Below are 25,735 nucleotides of genomic sequence, written 5' to 3'. Positions count from 1 at the left end.
CAAGGTGTTCCTAAATCACACTATAGGAACCAATGGTCTAATACATGGTCAGTTTTTGTAAACGTACCACAACACCTGAGATATATGTATACTCCTTTCTATTCCCCCTTCAGAAATTGCCAGAGATTTACTGTATCTTCTAATTATTCTAAATTTCTATGCAATTCCTTAACTTCTTTCTTGTTTATCTTTTGTTAAATTAGTATAAGTCTGAAAGAAGCCCACAAAATCTCCAACTATTATAGTTTAGTGTCTGTTTCTCCCTTTAAATTGAAATACTTTTCAAGTATTTAGATACTATTTCATTATTGATATTGATTCATTGTCTACAGTACCTTTAAAGAATAACAGTTACTCCTTTTTATCTGTTGCTTTGTCTGGGATCATAATTGCCATAAATTTTTTTAAGTTTTAGTAAAGCATAATAAATTATGCCTTAGTCCCATAACTGTATGATTCTTTGTTTCAAGTATCTTATAAACAACACACTTGTTTCTCATCTCTTCTGGTATCCTTTTCTGTTTTATAAGTGAGTTCATCCTATTCACCTTCATGGTCAAAACTATTAATGATGTATTTTCCTCCATTCTGTTTTGTTACACTTTGTCTTTTCCTTACCAACACCTTCCACCTCCTTCTTTAAAAGAAAGTAGCAGGAAGGAGTATGCTCAACATTAGTTAGTAATTTGCTTCTGCTCCACTGACCTTCATCTCTTCCCCTTGATGAGACCCCTAATCACATCCTTTATCCCATTCAGATTAAATTGATGTTCATGTGATGCCAGCAGCTTTCCCTGCCTCTTCATCCCTGGCCTCCTCACTGCAGCACTTTGGGTTTCTGGCCAGGTATACTTAACTGGGGTCTCTGAACAAATCAGAGAAACAATCAATAATTTCATTTAAGATAGTAACAACAATGAGACAACATGCCAAAATTTGTGGGATGGAGCTAAAGCAGTACTTAGGGTAAAATTTACATCTCTAAATGCTTACATCAATAAAAGAGAGGAGTAAATCAATGAATTGGGCATGCAACTAAAAAAAAGGGGAAATAGATCAAATTTAAGATTCCCAATTAAACACCAAAATAGAAATTCTGAAAATCAAAGGAAAGATTAATAAAATTAAAAAGTTAAAAAAACCTACTGAACTAATAAAATAGCTGATTTTATTGAAAAAAAAAACACAATAAAATAGACACAAATAAATCTTTTAATTTGATGAAAAAAAGAAAGAAGAAAACAAAACTTCCAACATCAAAAATGAAAAGGATAAATGTACCATTTGTGAAGATAAAATTAAAGCAATTATTAGGAACTACTTTGCCCAATTATATACCAATAAAACCAACAATCTAAGTGAAATGGATGAATACTTACCAAAAAAAATTGCTCAGAATTAACAGAAGTGAAAATAGAATACTTAAAAAATCCTAGGATCAGATGGATTTAAAAAAGAATTCTACTGAACATTTAAGTAACAACTAATTCCAATACTATATAAACCAGTTGGGAAAAAATATGAAGACATCTTTTAAAATTTCATCTATAACAAAAATTTCATTTTGATAGCAAAAACAGAGAAAGAAAACTACAGATCAATTTCTCTGAAAATACTGATACAAAATTTTTAAATAAAACACTAACGAGGAGATTACAGCAATATACACTATGACCAAGTGGGAATTATACCAAAAATGCAGTCCTGGTTATTGTATTAGTAAGACTATCAACATAGCTGACCATATCAATCAGTAACTACAAAAATCGTTATATTTTTGTCAACAGATGCACAAAAAGCTTTTGGGAAAAATATAACTATTTCTATTAAAAACACTAAAAAGGCGGTGGCTAGGTGGCACAGTGAATAGAGCACCGGCCCTGGAGTCAGTTCAAATGTGACCTCAGACACTTAACACAAAACTAGCAGTGTGACCTTGGGCAAGACACTTAACCCCAATAGCCCTAGCTTACCCCCTCCAAAAAGCAAAAACAAACAAGAAACCACTAGAAAGAATAGGACTAAGTAGAGCTTTTCTTACAATGATAAATAGTATTTATCTAAAACCAAGAGCAAGCATTATCTGTAACAGACAAACTTGAAGCCTTCTCAATAAGATCAGGGATGAACAAAGATGCTTATTACCACCACTATTATTCAATATTGTGCTAGAAATGCTAGCTATAGCAATAAAATAAGAAAAAGAATTTGAAGGAAAAGAATAGGCAATGAGAAAACAAAAAAAATCACTTTGAAAATAATATGATTGTATATTTAGAAAACCCTAGACAATCAACTAAAAAACTGTTCAAAACAATGAACAAATTGAGCAAAGTTGTAGGATATAAAATAAACCCAGATAAATTATCAGCATTTCTATATACTACCAATAAAACCCAGGAGGAAGAGACAGAAAGAGAAATTCCAAGAATACTAAAAGAATCAATTTTTTTTGCTTTTTTTTGGTGGGGGGGCAAATGGGGTTAAGTGACTCGCCCAAGATCACATGGCTAGTTTTTGTGTTAAGTGTCTCAGGCCAGATTTGAACTCAGGTCCTCCTGACTACAGGGCCGGTACTCTATTCACTACACCACCCAGCCACCCCTTAGAATCAATTTTTTTAAAAAGTGAAGGAAGGCAGCCTAACAGTACTAGATCTCAAACTATATTACAAAGCAGCAATCATTAAAACAATCTGGTATTGGTTAAGAAATAGAGTGGTGTATCAGTGAAATAGATCAGGTATACAATATATAAAAGCAAATAACCACAGTAATATAGTGGTTGACAAACCCAGAGATCCAAGCCTTGAGGCAATAACTCACTATTCAACAAGAACTGTTGGGAAAACTGGAAAGCAGTTTGGCAGAAAGTAGGCATATCTCAAACCATATATCAAGATAAGCTCAAAACCTTTAGCTGTAAAGGTTAATATGTACATTAAGGGGAGTGTAGAAAAATTTACCTATCAGATTTATGGGTAAGGGAAGAATTTATGACCAAATAAGGGCAGAGAGGATGATAAGAAGTAAAATGGATAATTATGATTACATTAAGTTAAAAAGACTTTGTAAAAGCAAAACCAATGCAGTCAAAATTAGAAGGAAAGCAGGAAACTGTGGGGGGGAAAGTTTTTTACAACTTTCTCTGATAAAGGCCTCATTTCTCAAATATATAGGGAACTGAGCCAAACTTACAAAAAATATGAGCTATTCCCCAATTAATAAATGATGAAAGGACATGAACAGGCAGTTTTTAGAAGAAATTAATGCTATCAATAGTCATATGAAAAAAATGCTCTAAATCACTAATTGGCTAACATGAATGAAAATGAAAAGGACAAATTCTGGAGGGGATATGGGAAAATAGGTATACTCATGCACTGCTGGTATAGTTATGAATAGGTCCAACCATTTTGGAGAACAATTTGACACTATGCCCAAAGGACTATAAAATCATGTATGCCCTTTGACTCTGCAACACTGCTACTAGGTCTGCATCTCAAAAGACATCAAAGAAAAAGGAGAAGGACCCATTTGTACAAAAATATCTAAAGTAGCTCCTTTTGTGGTGACAAAAAATGGAAAATTTAGGAGATGCTCATCAATTGGGGAACAGCTAAACAGTTGTGGGATATGATTGTGATGGTATACTATTGTGTTTTAAGAAACAATGAAGTGGATGGTTTTAGAAAAACTTGGGAAGACATATTGTAGCAGCAAGCACCCCAAGCGAGTCCTCAGGGTTTGCTGCCCATACAGGTTCTTGGATCTGCTTTGTTAAAGGAAAGCAATTCAAAATGGGTTAACAAGCTTACTTTAATCAGTCAGACATATCGATCGTTTACCTTGTTCAGGAGAAAAGGTCAGCACCCTGAACCTCAAAGTATACAGGCATAATTATCAAGACAGAAACATCAAGTAGACAGATTTCCAAACTGTCCAACCATTACATCCATACCCAGTCAACATCTGGGTTTCCACATTCTGGGTTTTTCAAAGCCAGGGGACTCTCAACAACGGCTTCCCAAAATTCAGATCAAATCACAGAACACTTCTCAAAGTGAGTCCCAAAACAAAGCTACACATCAGGGCTTATATAGCCTTCTCCTGGCTCAGAGAATGTAACAACCTTATTGACTCGCTGGCCAATCAAGAAGTATCAACTGAAAAACAAGCCTCCCACCCCAGGCTCCAGGTGCACTTTAGCCTAGGGGCAGGGAAGATCTTTAAGTTTACATTCTTATTACACATATATAAACTAATGCCAAGTTAAATGAGCAGAACCAGGGAAACACTGTATACAGCAATAGCAATATTGTAATGATAATGAACTGTGAAAGTTACTCTAATCAATACAATGATCTATGACAATTCCAAAGGATTCAAAATGACAGTACTATCCACCTTTAGCGAAAAAATTAATAAACTCTAAGCGAAGATTGAAGCACATTTTTGTTTCATTTTTCTTACCTTTTTTCCCCCAACATGGTTAATATGGAAATATATTTTACAGGGACAGGCTTGTGGCTTACTGGATAGAGTGCTGGGTCTAGAGTCAGGAAGACCTAAGTTCAAATTCAGTCTTAAGACACTTCCTAGCTGTGTGAACCTGGACAAGTCAATTAACCTCTGTTTGCTTTAATCCACTAAAGAGAGAAATTGCAAATTATTCCAGAATCTTTGCCAAGAAAACCCCATGGACAGTATTAGCATGCTATGTATGGTCCATGAGGTCACAAAGAAGTAGACATGACTGAACAACAAATGTCTTGCATGACTTACTATATTGTTTGTCTTCTCAAGCTGAAGGAAGGGAGAAAATTGGAACTGAAAAAAAATTTTTTTAAATGAAGCAAATAAATAAGTAAAAAAATTAATAAAGAACCTCAAAGAAGGAAACTGACAAATCACATTTTCCCTGTTTAAGCAAGCATTTAGCAAACAATGGGAGAAAGCTTTTGGTACACACCATCATTGTACATTTTTATTTGCACATATATGGAGGGAGTAATCCATCTCACTTTTTAGAGTAGGTAGAAGGTAGAAGGTGGAAATACTGTTTAGTAAAAAGCTTGAATTATACACGATTTTAAAAAAAAGTAACAAACAGAAGGCTAATGTGGTGTAGTGAATAGAGCACTGGCCCTGGAGTCAGGAGGACCTGAATTCAAATCCAGCCTCAGACACTTAACACAAAAACTAGCCATGTGACCTTGGGCAAGTCACTTAACCCCAACTGCCCTCCCAAAAGCAAAAAAAAAAAAACAAAACCCAGTAAAATGAAGGAGTTTGTATGCATAGAGGCCACAGGGAAACCAGAGATTTGTAACTCGCTAACTTGGTGAGAGCCATGCTTTCTGTTTTTTATCTCTCCCTGCTGGGTTTTGTTGGTATTACAATATGGAAAAGCTGATGATTTATATGGATTTGTTTCATATAGTGCAAGTTAGCTAAAGTTGTTAATTGTTTCAATTATTTTTTTAGTTGGTTTCTCTAGGATTCTCTAAGTATACCATCATATCATCTGCAAAGAGTGATAGTTTTGCTTAAAAATTGCCAATTTTTATTCCTTCAATTTTTTTCTTGTCTTATTGCTATGCCTAGCATTTCTAGTACAATACTGAATAATAGTGATAATGAGAATCCCTATTTCACCTCGATCTTATTAGGAAGACTTCAAGTTTATCTCTATTACAGACAATACTAGTTCTTGGTTTTAGATATGGAGCCATGCTTTTTGAATATCAATTTGGTAGCCATGTTGCAAAAAGGGAGAGCCTAGGAACTAGAGATCAATTAAGGAGTTTTTGTAATAATCTAGGACAGAAAAATGTACAGATGAAGTGCAGGTAAAATATACAACATAAATGTTATCCATCTCTCCTCTTAGTGCCTTTGCATTGGCTGGTCCAGTCCTCTATGTCTAGAACACACTTCCCCCTTACCTCTGCCTCCCTGATTCCTTCTATTCCTTTAAAGATGTAGGTCAGACAATCTTTTCTACATATAACCCTTCTGTATACACCAACTGGCAGTCTCTACCGTAGTATTTTGTATTTAATTACATGTATACATATAAGTCTACATTTATACCTATGCTATACATTTTTATATGTATCTATCTCCCCCATTAAAATGCAAGCTCATTGCAAGTAAGGAGTGTTTTATTCTTTGTACTTGTATCTTCAGTGCCTGACACATAGTAGGCCCTAAAAGTACTTTTGCTGATCACATGAGATGACATGTAAAGTACTTTTTCAAACCTTAAAGTAATACATAAATGCTGGATATTATTATTACTGAATATATAGTTTAATTGTCATCTACCTAGAGATAAGAGGTAAAGAGACAGTCAGTTAAATATTTATTTGGTGCCTACTACATACCAGCCACTCTGCTAAGCCCTAATAATACATGATACAAAGAAAAGTAAAAAAATTGCTACCCTCAAGAAGTTCACAATCTAATGGGAAAGACAAGGAAATAAGTACAAACCATATACAGGATAAATAGGAAATAATTTACAGACAGAAGGCATTAGGACCCTAGTGACTGAGCACTAAGGGGGAGATGTTAATGGGATTTTAGGTAGTACCTGAAGGAGCCTGGAAGATCAGGAGGTAGAGATGAGGAAGGAGAGTATTCCAGGCATAGGTGACAGCCAGAGAAAATGCCTGGAACTGATAGATGGGACTGTCTTATTAGTGGAACAGTTTGTGGATGAGCTTCAGTGGATCAAAAAGTATATGGTGCTAGTAAGGGTGTGATAGTAATGGCAATTAAAGATTCCCCTGTATTGGCTTGGTTTTCAAATTGATTGTGTTAAAACCCAGAGTTTGTTAATCCCACCTGTGGGATGGGCTTGTTGATGTGAAAAGAAAGTCCTGAACTGGGAGGAGCTGGTGAGGTAGATTTGGAGAGACAAGAGAGAGGCGGAAGATCTTTTTGGAAGCAGCACCTCGTGGAGAGAGAGAGACTAAGAGAATTGCTGGTGGCCACTTTGAATTGCCCTGGACTTTTGAGACCTGCCCCCTGAGCTGCCAAGGACTGAGGAGACATGGCTGTTTTGCTGGTACTTTGTCTGTCTGTTTTGATGTTGTTTTGCCAGATTTGTCCACTGGTGAAAGACAGTCCTTTCGTTGAAGAAGTCCTGGAACCTGGCTGTTCGCTAAGGAGCCCTGAGACTGTCCTGCAGACAGAGAGTGAATACTGTCCACTGGTGAAGGACAGTGCTGTTGTTGCAGGGGTCTGGGAGCCTTTCTGTTGGTGGAGAAGCCCTGAAGAAGGATTTTCTTGTTGTATGTTTACAGAAATCCTGGGAGAGGGCTTTGCTAATGTGTTCAGGGGTTCTAGGACTGTTCTACAGACAGAGGATGAATTCATGAAGGGACTGGCAATGTATCTTATGGCCTTGCTAAGCCTTGTCTCCCCAGGAACTAAGATTGCTGAGAACTTGCCTCAGGTCAAGATGAAGAAAAGACCTCCATTTGGGTATTAAGTGCTGTGTTTAAACTTGATGTAACTCTGGGGTAGATTCAATTGTGATCCAGGGGTGGGGAACTTTTGACCTTATGTTTGGAAACTAATCTCCATTTGAGAAGAGGGGCTTTGTGGTGGACTTAATTAAGGTATAGCCTAGGGGTGGAGAAGTATTTAGAACAGAGACTTTGTAATTGATTGAATGATTGGAAGGTCCTGGGGTGGGGTAGTACTTGGAGATTATTTAATCACACTTAGTAAATGCTGTATTTTGAATGATGTCATGTTTTGATCTTCTCTGTTCTTGGTTTGTCAATGAATAAAATAGAGAGCACCTATGCTGGTATTTTGAACCTGGGAAGTTGCCTTCTTTTGGCATTACATTACAAAGGGTTAGAAAGATTTTTGGGGTGGCTAGGTAGCACAGTGAATAGAGCACCAGCCCTGGAGTCAGGAAGACCTGAGTTCAAATCCAACCTCAGACACTTAACACTTACTAGCCCTATGACCTTGGGCAAGTCACTTAACCCCAATTGCCCTACCTTCCTCCCTCCAAAAAGCATAAAGAAGATGATTTTTAAAGTAGAAGGGAACTAGGTAATGAAGGGTTCTGCCTGACAGGATTCTGTATTTGCTCCCAGAGGCAATAAGGAGACAGTGAAGCTTACTGATGGGGGCTTATTTTGGTGGCTGAATAGAGGGTGGATTGGAGTGAGCAGAGACTTGGGAAGGCAGACCCAACAGGAGGCTATTCCAACAGTCTAGGCTGGAGGAGATGAGGTTCTGCACTGAGGTGGTGGGTGGCCTTATCAGAGGAAAGAAGGACGCTATTGGAGAGACATTGCAACGATGAAATCCACAGGCGGGCCGGGATGAGGGAGTGTATCATACCAGGCCAGAGACAGCGAAGAGTCTTGGAGAAGAATGATATGGCTGGGCTGTCCACAATATGCAAATAACTATGTATGAACAAGTTATCTACAGAACAAATTAAGTAATCCAGGCAGGGAGGGCACTAGAATTAAGAGGGATTGGGAAAGGCTTCCTGTAGAAAGGGGGGATTTTACCTGGGCCTTCAGGGAAGCTAGACAGTTGAGAGACAAAGTAGGGAGGGCGAGTCAGAGAAAGACAAGGACAGTCTACATTGATGGAGCGCCCCCCAAGCTCGGGGCACTATGCTAAGCTCTCGGAGGAACGAATAGAGGCTTCTCGGACACCTCCACATAGGAGGGGAGAGGAGGATGGAGAAGAAGGTCCTCGTCGTGGGAGAGCCAGGGGCCAGGCTAAGGACGGCATGTGCCCAAAGTGGCCGAAAGGTCAAGAGAGTGAGGCCTGAGCTCTGCATCCTCTGACAGAGAAGAGTGGTTCCTCTATAAAACCTGTTTCTGACCATTCCCTGCTCTTTGTAACTTTTCACAGTCGTACAAGTTTTCATTTTCCGTGGGAAAAGTGAGCTGGGGGCGGGCCAGGTCGGGCAATTCCCCTCCCTCGCCCCTCTGGATTGGTTCAGCCCCGGGGGGTGGGTGGGCGTTGGTTGGGTGTCTCTGTAACTACAACTCTCACTTCTAGGGCTCAGGGAGGGAAGGGGGTTCGGGATACCCCGTGGGTGAAGAGCTCTCCATGAGCAAGGGGGGAGTTACGGCCCCGTATGGGAGAGGGGAAAGCCCCTGCGTGACAAACGGTGGGGTAACACCTCCTGGGGGGTAGCCCTGTGTAGAGGAGGGGGGAGTAGTGATACCTCGTGGGGGGGGCAGTTCTGCTTCGGAAAGGGAGACAGCCCAATACACAAACCATAGGACCCTTCTGAGGAGGGGGCATAAGGGCCGAGGTCTCCCTGCAAACCAGTGAGCGCTCGGTCCCCATCAAGGGTCAGCTCTTCCTTTCCTCCCCTCCCGCCCTCCTGGGAACGGAAGACTGCGGCGACCCCCCAGACTCACCCCGCGCGTCTGCGTCAGCTCAGCCCGAAGCCTCAGGTCAAAGTCCGGCTCCGTGTTTTCCCCCTCGCTCCAGGGCTCTCGGACGCGGAAACCTCACTTCAGCCCAGCCCTCGCGCTCGCGCTCGTTCCCGCCCAGCACGGTGAACTCTACCATTCATCGCCGGCCTCTAACCTCCGGACCTCGAGGCCCCGCCTACGGCTGCTCTCATTGGCTTCGAGATCTCTTCTCCACTCCCCTCCCTCCCCTAAGCCCGCCTCCATCCGCCAGGCTCCCGGCCCCGCCTCCGCCGCGCTCTCACCTTGTTTTCTTTCCCGCTGTCACATGAATCGGTGACTGGCGACGCGAGCTCCAAGCGGGAGGGGTAGATAGAAGGGGAGAGGGGAAGGAGAGGGGCGAAGAGAAGAGCTGTCTCCTCTGCCCCCAAAGGGCCCGGTTCTCGACTGCTCCCCGAGGCTGTGGTATTGTGGGATCGCGGCGACCTCGCCCCCCTCCCCTCCGCGGCAGGGAGCCCAGCTCTCCAGCGCCCCCTGCCGTCCACCCCTCCTCGCCTCGCCGCTGGCCTCCCCCCTCCATCTCCCTCCACTCCTCCTCCATCCTCCAGTCCAAGATGGCGGCGGCGGCGGCGGCGGCGACGGCTCCTTCGGGCTGCCCCGGTTCGTGCCCCAACTTCGCCGTGGTCTGCTCCTTCCTGGAGCGCTACGGGCCGCTGCTCGACCTGCCCGAGTTGCCCTTCCCAGAGCTGGAGCGTGTGCTGCAAGCGCCCACGCCCGACGCCGGCGACAGCGAGGGTAAGCGGGGCGGGCGAGCGGGCGGACGGACGAAGCGACCCCGCGGTGGGAACAGGCCTGGGCTCCCTCTTCCATTTCTGGCCTTGGGGACACAAATGCGCTCTTGCCCCAGCCCGGGCCTCTCCCTCTGCTTCTGGGCCCCTGGAGAGGAGGGGAGAGGGGGCGGGGCGAGTACCCCCCTGCGTGGGTGTGGGGGCGGGCAGCAATTGGGGCGGGGGAGCGATAGTAATTGGGGCTGGGGGGGGGGGGCGCAGGTATTGTGTGCTGTTCTCCAGGCCGGTCCTTCCACCCCCGCTCCTTCCCGGGCTGAGGAGGGGAGCGCAGGTTCCGGCCCTCCCTGCTCTTTCTCCGCCCCCTCTCCTCGCACCCGGGGGAGGCCGGGCCCAGCCCCTTTTCCAGACGCCCCCTGCCCATACCCCCACCGCTGTGCACGCTTTGGAGTCTAGGAACCGGGGGACGTGGAGCTCCTGGAGTCCTCCTCCCCAAGTGCCCACTCCCCCTGGAAAGTATTTCCCTCCCCCTTCTCCATTCCCTGCTTCCCCCCTCCCCCCGCTTTATTCTTCCTAGGCTCTTTGCTCTGAGTAGGGACGCCCTTCAGACCCTTCCTTCAGGACTCCCCCATCTCCTGAGAGAATGGAGCCTGGGTTCCTGCTCCATCCGGCTCTCCCCAGAACCCCCCTCCCGGGAGGCGAGAGGGTGGCTTCCCCTCCCCCCAGATGCATTGGTGTATTTCTCCACTTTCCCAGTTCTTCCCTCCTTTTTCACCTCTGGCTGCAGGGATGGAGGGAAGAGAAAGGAGTCGCTGTCCTCTTTCCCTCATGTTTGCGGGGTGTGAGTGTGAGTGCGTGTGTAGGGGGAGCGGTGGTGGGAGGAGGGGCTCGGAGAAAAGAGGTGGGGTGGGGGGGAACAGCAGAAGAAGGTGCTTGTTGCTCATGTTTCTCTCTGGGGCTGCTGGTCTATTATTGGTGTTCGCAAGTGGTGCTCCTTCCACATAAGGCCACCGCGCGAGTGCACGGCGCATGCTCGGCCCGGCCCCATTGAAACTTCCTGCTGCTGCTTTCCTGGAGCATCCCCCCCGGTGTGCCTGCTGCTCTAACCCTCGCGCTTCTGGCCATTCTGCACTTAACGTTTCTATGATATATTTCTTCTCAGAGCTGACTTATTGTTTTTGTTAACTGGCACTTTTAAAGGAACTTTCTTGGGTTTCAGAGGACACGATTTTCGAATGATTTGTCTTAAATGAGGTAACTGTAGGATTAAAGAAAACCAGATATATGGAAGTCTAACTTAAAAAAATAAATCAGTGTAATGATTGCTAATATTGCCCAAGTATCCACTAGAGGAGCCCTTTAAATAGCGAGCACAAACTGCATTTAAAAATTCGATTGGTTCAGACTGCAGGACTGTGAATATGCTGTGTTGTTTTTAGGATGTATAGGGAAATGCTTGGTTGTGTTCCCCTTTGGATTTGAAATTTGGGGTGCAGTTTACTTTTGGAATTAATTTAGCCGAAGTTAAAAGGCAAACACAGCTTCTAGGGAAGTTTGCAGGATATGAAAGTTTGTTTCCTTCCACAATCCCCTTCCCCCAGTTTAGCCTGAGCTGTTCTTTTTTTTTTTTTTTCACAAGCGAGCAGTTTATATTAATACCAAAGCTAATAATGTTGAGGGTTAACTTAATGTATAACGTTATCCAACAGCATTAAAGGCAGCCTGACCTAATAGATAGAGGACTAGCTTTAGAGTCCAGAAGATTCAAGGCCTCACATGATTCTGTGAACCTGGGCAAGCCTTTTAACCTCTTAGTGCCCTAGTTAGTCCTCTTAAGCCTCTAACTAACATCATAGGTGTAAGAGTTTCTACAAGTGTTCCCTTCCATCCCCCAAAAGATTTTAACTCGAGGTGTTTAGGCAAACTCCTAAGTAGAAGATGGGAAATCTAGGGACTAAGAACCATTTGGCTTTTTCTACACCATTAAGGTGATCTGGAGCCTTTACAATTTTTGTTATTGTTACAGCGAATAATGGTAGTGGTTTTTTCCAAAAGTGAATGACTGGTTAGAATAGCTGCTATCTCACTGGACTGTTTGAGGAAATCTCTGCTAATCTTAAAGAATTTTATAAATTAGTTTATTGTTAATGTTATGAGGCACTTGGCTAATGAACAGAGCTTATGGTTATAGTAGCTTATATTTTTACTTATAGAGAAAATAGCTTGTTTTGGTCATGGATACAATGTTAGACTATTTTAAACTTGTATAAAAGCTTTGTGTTTGGGTATAATATTCAAATACCTACTGATCAATAGATCCAAAAACAATATGACAGGTATTTTAAGTGGTTATTATGGAAAATTTTGTTAATCTAATTTAAAAACTCGACTCTTTCTGTCATGATTAAATTTCTTTTGATGCCCATTTAATACATTCTTTGAGTTACCAATGCATCATTAGAGGTGACATCCTTTGAATGGGACCATAGTTTTATGTGAATATTAACAGTTTAAATGTTCTGCCATAAATCCTTCCATTTACAGTGTTGGACTTTGGAACGATGTCCTCAGCTTGGATATTCTGTTTTCATAGAAACTGTACTAAAACCTATTATATCTTTTTCTTTGGATCATAGAACTAGAAGGGACTTTAGGTACCATCTTCTTTTATAATAGTGTTACACCTTTATTTCAAAAGAGCAAAAAGGAGATAAATCATGTAATAATTATAACAATAAATGTGTATCTGTGGAAGCTATTGAAGATATTCAGTGTCAAAAAGTGCTTGATATTTTTTATTTTTTGCCTTTTTTGAGGGGGGAACCATTGGGGTTAAGTGACTTGCCCAAGGTCACACAGCTAGTAATTGTGTGTCAAGTGTCTGAGGTCCGATTTGAACTCAGGTCCTCCTGATTCCAGGGCGAGTGTTCCATTCGCTGCGCCTCCTAGCTGTCCTTTTGATATTTTTTAAAAACTGCTTTTGAACAGCTAGTTTGTTCATATATAGTTAGTTTGTATATAGTTTGAACATAAGTAGTGTTTTCAGGTTTGCAAAGCACTTATTCTCCACAACTGTCCTCTGACATGGGTAATAAAAGTTATTATCCTTATTCTATGAATGAGAAGCCTTTACTCAGAAGTGAAGGGTCACAAAATTACTAAATGGTTGAAGTGGCATTAAAACTCAGGTTTTTTCTGACTCCCAAGTTCAGCCCTCTTTCGCTAGACTGTGCCTCCTTAGCTAGTAATTGTGTAGTTGCTTCTTTTGAAAACATTAAACTTGGTCTATTTTTTTTCAACCTATTAAATTTTCTACTGCTGCTATAACATATTAGGGTTCTTATAATGTACCTTTAAAGTTGACTTTTAATGCATGTTCAGAACTCATTTCTTCATTGAAATTGGACCATCAGTGTTTTTTACTTTAATGGCTTGATTGCAGGAGGTACATACGTTAATTTCCTTTTGCATTTAATTGGTGTTGACTGTTACATAATATGATCACCTCTTACTAGTGATTATTGTGTGATGATACTTTTTAGATGCTTTTTTTGCACCTAAAGAAAAGGTATCTATTAACATCCTTGGAACTGTTTGTTGCCATAAATGAAATTTGCCTTCAGATGCTTATGCTGGCTTCTGGTTTTCTATTGTGAAAGACCACCCTTGGTATACTGAAGTGAGAGCATATTTCAGTTGACAGCTAAATGAATATATTCTTTGGCCTTTAAAGAAAAAATTGGAAGTTAAGGATAGAGGAAAAGGGAAGAGAAAGGGTCCTTCATACTAGGCTTAAAGTTTGAGGGAGAAAAAAAAAACCATAGGAAGTCTCTGGCATATTATTCTATTGCAGAGGGTGGAATGGAAGGAAATTAAGACCCTCTATTAAAATATTTCTATTAATACAACAGTCATTGTCCTCATCCTTATTTTAAATTATATATTTCAAAAACTTGTCCAGGACCTATTAGTGAGAAAGCTCCCTGCATCATTGTAATAAGTACTTCCTATAACTCATTTTCTGACTGGCAACATCTTGCTGAATGGAGCACTAGGCCATGCAGTTGGAAAATGAATTTTGCAAAGTTACAGCTGCTGATCAGTGTCTCAGTGATGTAATTAATTAAAAGTGTGTGAAAATACTGTGTTTTAATAGGTACTGTATTGTTTTTATTAAAGGGGTCTATGGTAAACTGTATTTGCACATTTGAAGTAGAAAATTGAGACAGTTGTCTTGAATAATTTAGGCACAAAATATATTTTTACTTTTTAATGTTTTACATACTGAAGGCAAAGTATCAGTTTGAATTATTAAGAAAACAGCTACATTTCTCTGTAGAGAGGTGGACAAAGTCTTAGTATATGCAACTTTTAAAATGGCACATGGTACTTTACTAAATCACTCTTGGTTTTCTGTTTGTACAGTCGTTCAGATGCCTTTACCGTGAATTCCATTAGACTGTCCAATTTCTTTTGAAATTTTTGTATTGTTGACTATTGCATGAAATATGTAATTTGTAGCTTGAATTCCAAACAAGTGTTTTGTTATTTTGTAGAATTTTGTTATATTGATTATTTCTACAAATGAGTGCACCAGCCTAAGTCTTAAATATCATCTATAAACCAATATAACATATATTTAGCATAATATAGATTTATGGCCCTTTTTTGTTCTAAACTGGGATTTCATCTGTTCAGGGAATTCCTGGTGTGGAAATAGATGAGGCAATTCAATATTTTATTGTCTTAGTTATCAGGGGCACTCACTAAAAAGCAGCTGAATGAATGACCTGTCTGTGGTTGTGTGGTTAGTACTTCTTAGGTGTGGGAGTCTGAACCAATGTTTTTTGGGATCCTGAGGCTGGGCTGTGCCATACTGCTTATGTCTTTCTATCAGATATAAACAGATGTAATGTGCACTTTTTGTTACACTCTATTTTGTTATTTTTAAGTGGTACAAATGGTGAAAAGGGTTTGAACTGCAATCACTATAGCATTTTTATTTATCATGTTTGTAAATATAGTTTATTTTGCAGTTTACTTCTGGTCTCTTAGTTTTTCCAACTGTTGTTCATTGGCTCTTACCTTCAGAATGCTCTAGAGAAGCAATATTTGTGGTACACACCTTCAGGTATTGTACCAGAAAGACTAGTACGTGCTGATTTCCTCTCCTTAGAAATGACCAATTTCCACCATCTTTGAAATATGAAAGAGCTGATTTTTTAGTGTCAAGTTCTGATCCACCCATTAGGTTAGGGTAGGATGACTATGCCAAGGTGTCCCTTTTCAGTGGGGGATCAGTTTACTACACCTATCATCTCCATCTGGATACTGACCAGGGTACTAACTTTTTCCCCCTCTAATTGAATATGAATATAAAACTCATACTTACATTTTAGTCATGGTATTAGGTTTAGATGTGCCAAGTATTTGATGTATAATTAACACTTTAAAAAGCTACCTAATTGCTTCCTTTATAAAAGATTTTTTCTTATTTTATCCTAAATTTTAGAATGTATGATTACCTGTAGTTAGATTGTAATGTTAACATTTGTGGTATCCACTTCAGGATTATCCAGGACAAGATCCTGGTGCAGGATTTTTACCTTTGCCAGACCTAGACCATTTTTCACTGCTGTCAGGGCCTAGAATACAAACAAATTTAACTAAGGGTAGTTGCATGTTATAAAAAAATTATGTTCCAAAATAAAAAATTTTGAGTCATGTCATCTTGACCAACTTGAGTCAATAAAGAAAAACGATTTTGTAAGGTGGTGGGGGGGATTTTAATGTAATAGCTTCTATTTATAAAATCATCTGCTTTTTTCTTTTCAAATTGATGTTTTAAATTAAGTTTTAAGTAAGTTGCTTTTAACAATAAGTTCATATTTCCATCTAACATCTGAGAGTAACTTTGAGGATAATATTTTTTTTTCCATATTTCCAATAGATTTTTTTCTGTTCCATTTCAGCAAGGAGAAATAATGTAATATTGTATTTTTAAACCAAATGTTTTAAGCTTCAGGTTAGAAGTAAAAACCTAGGATATAGATATCTAGTAGTCTAACATTTAGAAAGTTAAATATCAAATGTTCATCCCTGTTGTGTTTGCAAATAGATTTAGAACCAGTATGAATGCTAATTAAGTACTTAGAGTCCCCTATGAATGAAAATATTAGTAGAGTAATAGCTTGCACAAGAGATCTAATTTTACACACGAGTATGTAAAATATTTGCTACTTTGCCAGGTTCCCCATTCTGTGAATGAGATGTTGTCTTGCTAGTGAAGATGACACGATTAATAGTATGTTTTAGGTATTAATTGGTAGTCTTAGACTTCTGTTTAGGGTTTTATAATAATTGAAATAAAGTAAACATACAAATAACCAGCTTTTGTGATTTTTAAGATTTCATTTTATTTTATTGTTCATTGAATCTTACCTTCAGAATGCTCAGCGTTTGTTTATATTGAGTATCCAGCTGCAATTGATGGTACTTTTCACCAGTGAATCCTAAAGTTTTACTGATATCTGAGTCTTTAAGGATGACCTTAGTTAGAAATTCTTCTGCCATATTGTTATTGTTCTTGTCTTGTTGTGAACAATTGGTTTTGTCACTGTGTGAACATAATTCTATTTTCTGTGGCTGTACATTTCAACAAACATTTATCAAGTTTTTATGTGTGTGTAAAAAGGTACTTGGAGGGGCGGCTAGGTGGCACAGTGAATAGGGCATTCACTGGCCCTGGAGTCAGGAGAAACTGAGTTCAAATGCAGCCTCAGACACTTAACACAAAAACTAGCTGTGTGACTTCGGGCAAGTCACTTAACCCCAACAGCCCTCCAAAAAGCAAAAAAAAAAAAAATTAAAAAGGTACTTGGAGACAGGGCATAAACATTTGTTAAATACTACTGTGAGCCAGGCACTATGCTAAGCATTGCAAATATTTTATCTCATCTCATTTGATCCTTCTGGGGATGGAAAGATTAAAGAAGTCCCTTCCCATAACATTTTAGATTCTGGGGATCTAGGACTGAGTGACAACATGCAAGAGGGTAAAAAAAAAAGCTCATTGTAATTTCTGGAGGGAGATAGCATTTACTGCCTAGAGGTATCAGAAAATGTTTTGAGTAGATGGCACCTGAATTAAGCCTTTTGCAAGGCTAAAGAGAGAGATGAGGGAGTGTTTACCAGCTATGAATGATAGCCTGTAGGAAGACAGAGCTAAGAGAAGAAATACTGAGTTTTGGGCACAGCTTGTTTGATTAGAATATAGAATGTGGCAAGTGGGGGAGTCTTGAATTATGAAGAACTTTGAGTACTAAGCTCTGAAGTGCTATTTGATCTTGAAGGCAATAGGGAGCCACTGAAGAGTTTTTTTTAGCAGGGAATGAAGTTGATCCCTGAACCAAATTAGGAAGATTGTTTTGGTGGCTGTGGGGAGGATCAGTGGGAGAGGGAAAGTCTCTTAATTCTTTTTTCACAGCTGTCCCCTTCTTTCTACTCCCATAGCTAGTACTCTTAAGTCTCTATCAGTTCTCTCTTGAACAATTGCAATAGGCTCCTAATTGTTCTAGCTTGTATTCTAGCCTCTTTCCTTTCCATCCTCTATGCAATTACCTTAATGATCTTTCTGAAGCATGGGTCTGACCTGACAGCTCCAGTGACTTCAGCTTATCTCTAGAATGAAATATAAACTCCTATCTGGCATTTAAAGACTTTTACAACCTGTTACCAGTCTACCTTTGTGGGCTTGTTAGACCTCATACTGTTATATACCATCTTTAGTATATTCAAAATGGCCTTCTTGCTGTTCTTAACACAACATTCTATGTCTTTTGTTTTGAACAAACTCACTCCAGTTTGTGGAACGTACTCTCTTGTGTCTGCCTTGTAGAATCTACTCAGTTGCGATGTATAAAGTCTTTACTTTCCTCCATAACCCCCAGAGCTACCCTCCCCAAATTATCTGATATTTATTTTGTCTGTATTTATGTGTGTACATGTTGCCTTCCCCTAAAGAATGTAAACTTCTTGAGGTCAGGGGCTATTTTGTTTTGTTCTCTATGTCCCTAGCACTTAGTACAGTTATTGGTGCATAGTAGGTGCTTATTGATTGATTTTATTGACTGGAAGTAGGGAGATGAATTAAGAAACTGTTGTAGTAATCTAGGTGAGAGGTATTGACTTCCTGAACTAGGATGTCTGATGTCCATGTGAATAGAGAGAAGGGAAAAGGAATGAGCTGTATTTTGGAAGTATAATTGACAAGACTTGGCATATGGTTGGATACAGGGGGTATTAGAGAAAGAGAAGAGTCAAGGATGATGCCAGTGTTGTAACCCTTTTATCCTGAGTGGAGGATATCCTAAAGACCTTAATAGTAAGTAGACAAGTTTGGAGGAGGGGTGTGTGTAGAGGTAATGAGTTTATTGTGGACATGTTGAGTTTGAGGTGACATCTGCCATAAGATCATAGATTAGAGAAAGGATATGGAAGCTGAGGCCTATAGAGGTTGTGGATTATCCACGACCTTGTAGATAGTGACAGAGCTAGGATTTGAACTCAAGCCCTCTGACTCCGAATTCTTCACTCTTTCCACTGCACTTTGGTCTGGATGCCTAGCTGGCAAGACCCCGGATTGGAGCTTAGGAGAAGGATTAGGGCTAGATACTGCAAGTGTAGGAGGTCTCTTCTTAGATAAGATCATTGAACTTTGATGAGAGTTTAAGAACAAAGCCTTGGAAGCCCTGTAGTGGCAAGCACCCTAGCATCCCCAGGGTGGCTGCCAATGCAGGTTCTTAGATCTGCTTTTCTAAAGGAAAGCAATTCAAAATGGGTTAACAGTCTTGCTTTAATTAATCAAACATATTATTTACCTAATTCAGAGGAAAAGGTCGGCACCCCGAACTTCAGAGCATGCAGACAGGTTACAAGCAAAAGTTACAAGACAGGGAAACATTTCAAGCAGATAGGGCTCCAACTGTCTAGCCATTACATCCATACCTAATCAATTACCAGAGAGGGAAGCATCAACATCTGGGTTTTTCAAAGCCAGGGGGCTCTCAACGGCTGCCCAGAGTCTCGTCTGGTCAAATCATACAACACTTCTCAAAGTGAGTCCCAAAACAAAGCCTCAGGATTTATATAGCCTTCTCCAGGGTCATAGAATGTAACAACCCTCTTGACCCACTGCCCAATCACAAAGTATCTCCTGAAAAACAAGCCTTCTACCACAGGCTCCAGGTGCACTTAAACCTATCAAAGGACCTAGGGACAGGGAAGATCTTACACAATACAATCTTAGAAAGATGGCAACAACATAAATTTACATTCCCATTACAAGCCCTGAGATATACAGTGATTCAAGAAAGGGAATAGAGTAGGCCCAGAAAAATGGGAATGAAAGGTGACAAGAGGAGAAAACAATTGAGATGCAGTGGGAGAGTGAAAGAGAGGGGACAGAATGGAAAGGTGTTGGTGTCTGACTGGAATGTGGAATTGGTGAAAAGAAAGATATGGAGCTTGGGAAGAAGGGTGCAGAGGTAATAGGAAGATGAGGATATAGAGGTTGCCATGTGTTGGAGAAGAATGTTGACATGACATATTCAGAGAGTGCCCGAGAGGAATAAAGTTTTAAAAGAGGAAAAGAAGAGGTTGTGCTTTGGAAGTTTATAAGTAAGTATCAAAGAAATACATTATGAAGTCCATTTCTTGGCTCAGTCAGAATTGTGTGATAAAGTAATAGTCCTGTTCATCCATCCCACCTGTCTTCCTGCCATTTGCTCTGCTGCTACCTCTAGATCATTGAGGTCAAATTCAAATAGAAAACATCCCTATTGGCTACATATTGACTTAGAAAACCACATGCTGACATTATCTATGTCATATTATATTTTTAATAATTTTGTTAAAAATTCCCAATGATATTTCAATCTGATTTCAGTGAGTTGGACCCCTCTGCCCTAGACCGCTTGCCTCCAGAGACCATGTACTGGGGCACTTAGCAGTTTAGATCTTCTTTGTGTCCAAGCTGTGCTGATGGATGAGTTAGTAAATACAAATTCACTTGGCCCACTCTGTCTACCTAACCAGCCATGTTTCACATTCCCATCTGACTTTCTTCACTGGTGATCTTCTTTCCATCTGACCTATAGGAACGTAAAAGGAATCCATTCTCCATGCTTTTGGAAAGGGTTTGTCAATCAGTTTCCTGTGACTCTACTAGCATAGCCTTTCTAGACAAAACACCCACCTCTCCCCAAAACATATAGTGTCCCCTTATTAAAATACTAACTCCCTGAGGGTAGGAATTGTCATGCTTTTGTATCAAGGTCTCTAGGTAGGTCCCTTTGCTAGAATTCTGGACCATGGTACTCTGGCAAGCCATTCAACTTTTCTCAGCCTCATTTTCCTCATATATATAATAGGCTTTTATATGCAAAGACCCCCATGGTCCCTTCCAGGTATGATCACATGCACTCAGCATGTAATTAAGTGTTTCATAAATGCTTTTTTATTCATTCAATCTGACGCCAAATATTTAAATACTCCAAACAATTAAAAAATTTAAAAAGAACTTTTTTTTGTTTTTGCTTTTTTTGGAGGGCAATTGGGGTTAGGTGACTTGCTCAAGGTCACACTGCTAGTTTTTGTGTTAAGTATCTGAGGTTGGATTTGAACTCAGGGCCTGCTGACTCCAGGACCGGTGCTCTATTCACTGCACCACCTAGCCGCTCCTAAAAAAACCTTTTAAAAAAAACTGCAGAACAACATTTATGAATGAGATCTATGAGCGATGGGTTAATTTTTTGTTTGCTTCCTAAAAAATTCTTATTAAATTTTCCTTCTTAACCTTTTGCTATCCCTTCTAGCTAGATTAAGACATTTCTGTTGTATGAATCATGATTCATGTGTATTTATTATGTTCACTGGAACTTTACTACTGTGTGAGATTTTACTACTATATAGTATATTTTTTGCTCCTGGGCTTTTCTTTCTGGCAGTTAAATCTTTTGGAATAGAATAAAAAATTTCTCCTTATTAGATAAGGTCTTAGCACACTTAAATTGTAATACATTTTCTCTAATGGTGCCCAAATAAATGGGCCTTAATAACTAAAAAAAAAATTCATTTTTTCTAGTATATGTCTAATGAAGAGGATTTGTGCATATGTGTCTATCTCAGTAAGCATCATTGCTTTTTCCTAGACAACTACACATGCAACTTTTCAGCATATTTCATTCAAAACGGTGAAAATCATGAGGCTCTTGGAAGAGAGGAAAATGAGATATTACTAGAAAAATTCTTTTCCATAGTTTGAAATTTTGGGATATGGTGACATTTCCACAGGAAAGGTGAATATATTGAAGGAGTTAGCTTTGATCTCCTAAGTCCTGTATTGACAAATATGGAATTTAGTCTATGTTCATAGTAACAGGACACTACTGTCCTTTTTAGGACATTGCCTGAATTCCCACTTCTCCAGAAACAGAAAGGAGGAATCAAGAATAGAAGCCGCATCTGAGCCTGAGCCATTCAGTTTGCAGCTCAGATGAACCAAACCATTTGTAGTATGTGGTACTTTTGGTTTGTTCTTTTTTTTTTTAACCTTTTCTTGTCTCCTCATTTCTCTTTTTATTACCTCATTATTGCATGACTTAGTGGATTGAGAGTTCAAGTCCTACTTCTGACAAATTCTGGCTTTGTTAATTTAAACTAATAATCCATTGCTTCAGGGTTCTAAGTTAGACAATAACTGCAAATCACTTGCTGATTTGCATTGGTAAGAAGGTATTCCCTAGTCTGGAATTCCTTCAAATTGCACTTTTCAAACTTCTTGGTCTTTGGTGGCCCCTTTTACATTCTTAAGAAATTTTGAGGACCTCAAAACAGTTTTGGTCTATGTGGGTTATATACACATTTATTATTTTAGAAATTCAAACTTCTTTTAGTTATTATAAGGAAAGTTTTGACCTCTGACAGGTGTCTGAGAGGATCTTGGGGAGCCTCCGAAATACCTGTGTAACACTTTGAGAACCAGTTCCCAAACCAGTGAAATCACAGTCTGAGAACACTTGCAGAAATAAATTGTTCTTCCATGCCTCTCTGATTTAGTCCATACATGAAGACTATTCTGTCCACTTTCTTTTGTTTCTCTGTTCCCCAGTACCCCCCTTCTTTTACATTTGTTACCTGATGAAACAGTAATATATAAATTAAAAATAAAAAGCCTTATGAACATTTCCTATTATTTTATAGGTTTTGACTTTATAAGGTATAATAAATCTATATATACACATACATATTTAACATATTCTTACATATATATGTCTTAAAACACTTAAATGTTTCTAAGTGAACAATGATGTCTTGATATGTGCCCTTTGTTCTTCATTTGTTTCCATCGTGTCCAATTCTTCATGACCCCGTTTTGGGGTTTTCTTGGCAAAGAGTAGTTTGCCATTTCCTTCTCCAACTCATTTTACAGATGAGGAACTGAGGCAAACATGGTTAAGTGACTTAGTAAATGGCTGAGGCCTGATTTTAACTCAGTCATGATGGGTCTTCCTGATGCCAAACTCAGCCCCTCCCTCCACTGTGCCCCCTACCTGCCCTAGGTTTCTATAGGTCTGATTTGTTTTTTGTTAGTTTTCTATAGATTTTAGATATCAGGCCTTAATCAGAGATAATTGATGCAAATACTTATTCTTGTTGGAGTGATTTTATTCATGCAAAAGCCTTTCAATTTGACATAATCAAAATTATTTTCTTTTGTGATCACCTCTTATCTCTTTTTTGGTTAAGAATTATCCTTTACCCTCACCCCTTCAGCCATAACTGTGAAAGGTATTTGAGCTGGTTCTCTTCTAATTTTTTAAAAATGGTGTGACTTCTAATATTCAGGACATGTATTTTGAGCTTGATGAATGTTATTTAGGATGTTGGCCTAACCTTACTTTTTGCCAAACTGTTTTCCTAATACTTCTTGTCAAAGAGGAGTCCAGTAGTTGTTGGATTTATTAAAGGTTGTTCTACTTTGTTCATATTTTCCTGGGTCTTAAGTACCTTATCATTTCCACTGATAAGTTTTTCTATTTTTTTTTTAATAATACCAAATAGTTTTTGATGATTACTGTTTTGTGAAATAGTTCAAGATCTGGTACTACTATATGCCCTTCCCAGTTATTTTCCTTCATTTCCCTTTTAATTTTTGGTGTTTTGTTTCTATGGATAAATTGTTAGAATTTTGTTTATTTCTTTAAAGTAATAGGCCTTTGGTAGTTTGATATGGGTGCTATGTCTGTAGATTAATTAAAGAAGTACTACAATATTTTATTGGTATGACCCAATAATGAGCAGCTAATTAAGTTAAGTAACTAATTAAGTAACTCCAGTTACTTAAGTCTGTCATTATTTTTGTAGTGTTTTCAGTTGTATTCTTGTAATTCCTATACGTGTATCTGGTGGACTTCCAGATATTTTATATGATCTATAGATATTTTGAATATAATTTCTTTTTCTATTTCTCCCTGCTGGTTTTTGCTAAAAATATAAAGAAAAACTGAAGACTTTTGTGGGTTTATTTTATTTCCTGACACTTTTCTAAAGTTATTTTTTAAATAAAATTTCTAATTCTTTAGTTATCATCTGCAAAATTTGCTAATATTTCTTTGCCCCTGTTTACTGCATCACTTTCTTATGCTTGTCTCATTTCTAGAGCTGTCTATATCAAATAATAATGGCACCAGTAGACAATATTACTTACCATTGATTAATTGGAAACCTTCAGGTCTCCATACCAAATGTCAACTCTTGATTTAGGATAGATACTACATATATCAAGGAAAAGTTAATATTCTCCTATAGTTTTAAAATATTTTATTTTGGATACTTTGTTTTGTCAAATACTTTTTCTGCATATAATAATGAGGTTTTCATTATTTTGTTTAATTTTTCTGCTATTGAGTAGATTTCACATTCCTGGTATAAATCATACCTAGTTACAGTACATTATCTTTTTAATATATTGTTATAGACTCTTTGCTAATGTTTAATTCTTTGGCATGGATATTCATCCTACAAGATCTCATCAACTCTGAAATTCATATTTCCTCAATACTCCATGTCTCTGTTTCTTCTGCCCCCTTTTTTGGAGAGGGTGAAGGGTGATCACGGGAGAATTCCTTCTAGATTCTCCATGTAACGATAGCACTTGGGCAACCATTTTATCATTTCCGACCTGGCTGTAGGACATCATCATGCTTTTTCTTCCACCTCCCACTCCCCTTTCAGCTTCTTTATATATTGTCTTCCCTCATTAATTGTGAGCTTCTTGGGGCTGCTAGTGGTGCATTGAATAGAGCACTGGCCTTGGAGTCAGGAGAGGACCTGAGTTCAAATCCAGCCTCAGACACTTATACACACACACACACACACACACACACACACACACACACAAATGAAGTATGACCTTGGGCAAGTCACTTAACCCCAATTGGTCTACCTTTCCCCTCCAAAAAAAAAAAAGATTGTGAGCTTCTTGAAGACGGGACCATCTTTTGCTTTTTTTTTTTGCCCAGGATTTAGCACAATGTTTGGCATATATAGTTGGCACTTAATAAATGTTTGTTGCCTGACTAACATTAGAGATATTGTTTATGGTTATTTCTTCCTGGTGTATATATCTCATAGAAAAAAATTTGGTAGAATGCCATCTTTCTCTCCTTTTTTCAAATAATTTACGTAAAATTTTAGTTGGTCTTTGAATGTTTCATAGAACTCAGTTGTAAACCAGTCTGATCCTGGAGGTTTTTTAATCTTTGGCAAGTCCTTTGTTATTCAGTTTCTTTTTCTGAAGATTGAGTTGTTTAAATGCTCTTATTTCTTTTGTTAATTTAGATATTTTAAATTATTTTTAACTTCATTTCACTTGAGATTTAATTTTTGACAGCATATGATTAGGCAAAATAGTTTGTAATAATTTTCTTTTTCATTTATTGCAAGCTCTCTTTTTCAGTTTTTGATATTGGCAGTTTGGTTCCCTTTTCCTTCTTTGCTGTATTCCTTCTCTTTCCCCATTAATTAACAGTTTGTGTCATTAATTTAGGCTTTATTTATTTATTTTAAAATCAGGGTTAAGTTCTTTTTTAAAAAAAAAATTATTTACTTTTAGTTTACAAAATTCAGTTCCAAAATCCCTTGAGTTTCAAATTTTCTCCCCCTCCCTTTCCTTCCCTTTCCCCCTCAGGTTCTACAAAAACCTTCACATTAAACATTAGTCAAGTTGTAAAGAAGGATTTATAACGGAGTAAACAGTGAGAAAGAAGGGACAAAAAAAAAAACGAGAGAGAGCAAGCAGTTTGCTTCAATCTGCATTCAGACTCTGTAGTTCTGTCTCTGGATGTGAATATCTCTTTCCATCATGAGTCATTTGGAGTTGTCTTCTAACCTTGTATTGCTGAGAGGAGACCAGCCTATCAAAGTTAGTCAAAGAGGAGTACAGATAAGATGTACCTGTAATTGTGCACAAAGTTCG

At 39.1% G+C, this 25,735-nt stretch overlaps 2 protein-coding genes across 5 annotated transcripts in view; one reads left to right on the top strand and one right to left on the bottom strand.

Annotated features, from left to right (window-relative positions):
• The window catches only part of AAMDC (adipogenesis associated Mth938 domain containing), a 41,021-nt gene extending 31,165 nt beyond the window's left edge, over window positions 1-9,856 (bottom strand). The window contains exon 1 of one of the 2 annotated variants that reach the window (XM_069070929.1): window positions 9,718-9,856. The gene's annotated coding sequence lies outside the window, so the exon portion shown is untranslated. Of the gene's footprint in view, window positions 1-9,418; window positions 9,577-9,717 lie in introns of those variants that run through there. The other variant, XM_069070928.1, reaches the window with a different exon arrangement.
• A 20-nt stretch (window positions 9,857-9,876) lies between these two features.
• The window catches only part of RSF1 (remodeling and spacing factor 1), a 136,327-nt gene continuing 120,468 nt past the window's right edge, over window positions 9,877-25,735 (top strand). For 2 of the 3 annotated variants that reach the window (XM_069070926.1, XM_069070925.1), the window contains exon 1: window positions 9,877-10,207. In XM_069070926.1, the coding sequence (XP_068927027.1) occupies window positions 10,027-10,207 (181 nt within the window). In that variant the 5' untranslated portion in view covers window positions 9,877-10,026. The remainder of the gene's footprint in view (window positions 10,208-25,735) is intronic. The other variant, XM_069070927.1, reaches the window with a different exon arrangement.

This window comes from Petaurus breviceps, unplaced genomic scaffold (assembly GCF_028583685.1).
Source record: "Petaurus breviceps papuanus isolate PSGF00001 unplaced genomic scaffold, PetGlider_PUasm1.0 90823, whole genome shotgun sequence".
NCBI classification, from domain to species: domain Eukaryota; kingdom Metazoa; phylum Chordata; class Mammalia; order Diprotodontia; family Petauridae; genus Petaurus; species Petaurus breviceps.
Note: the sequence above shows the minus strand (reverse complement) of the source record. Positions and strands in the feature narration are given on the sequence as shown.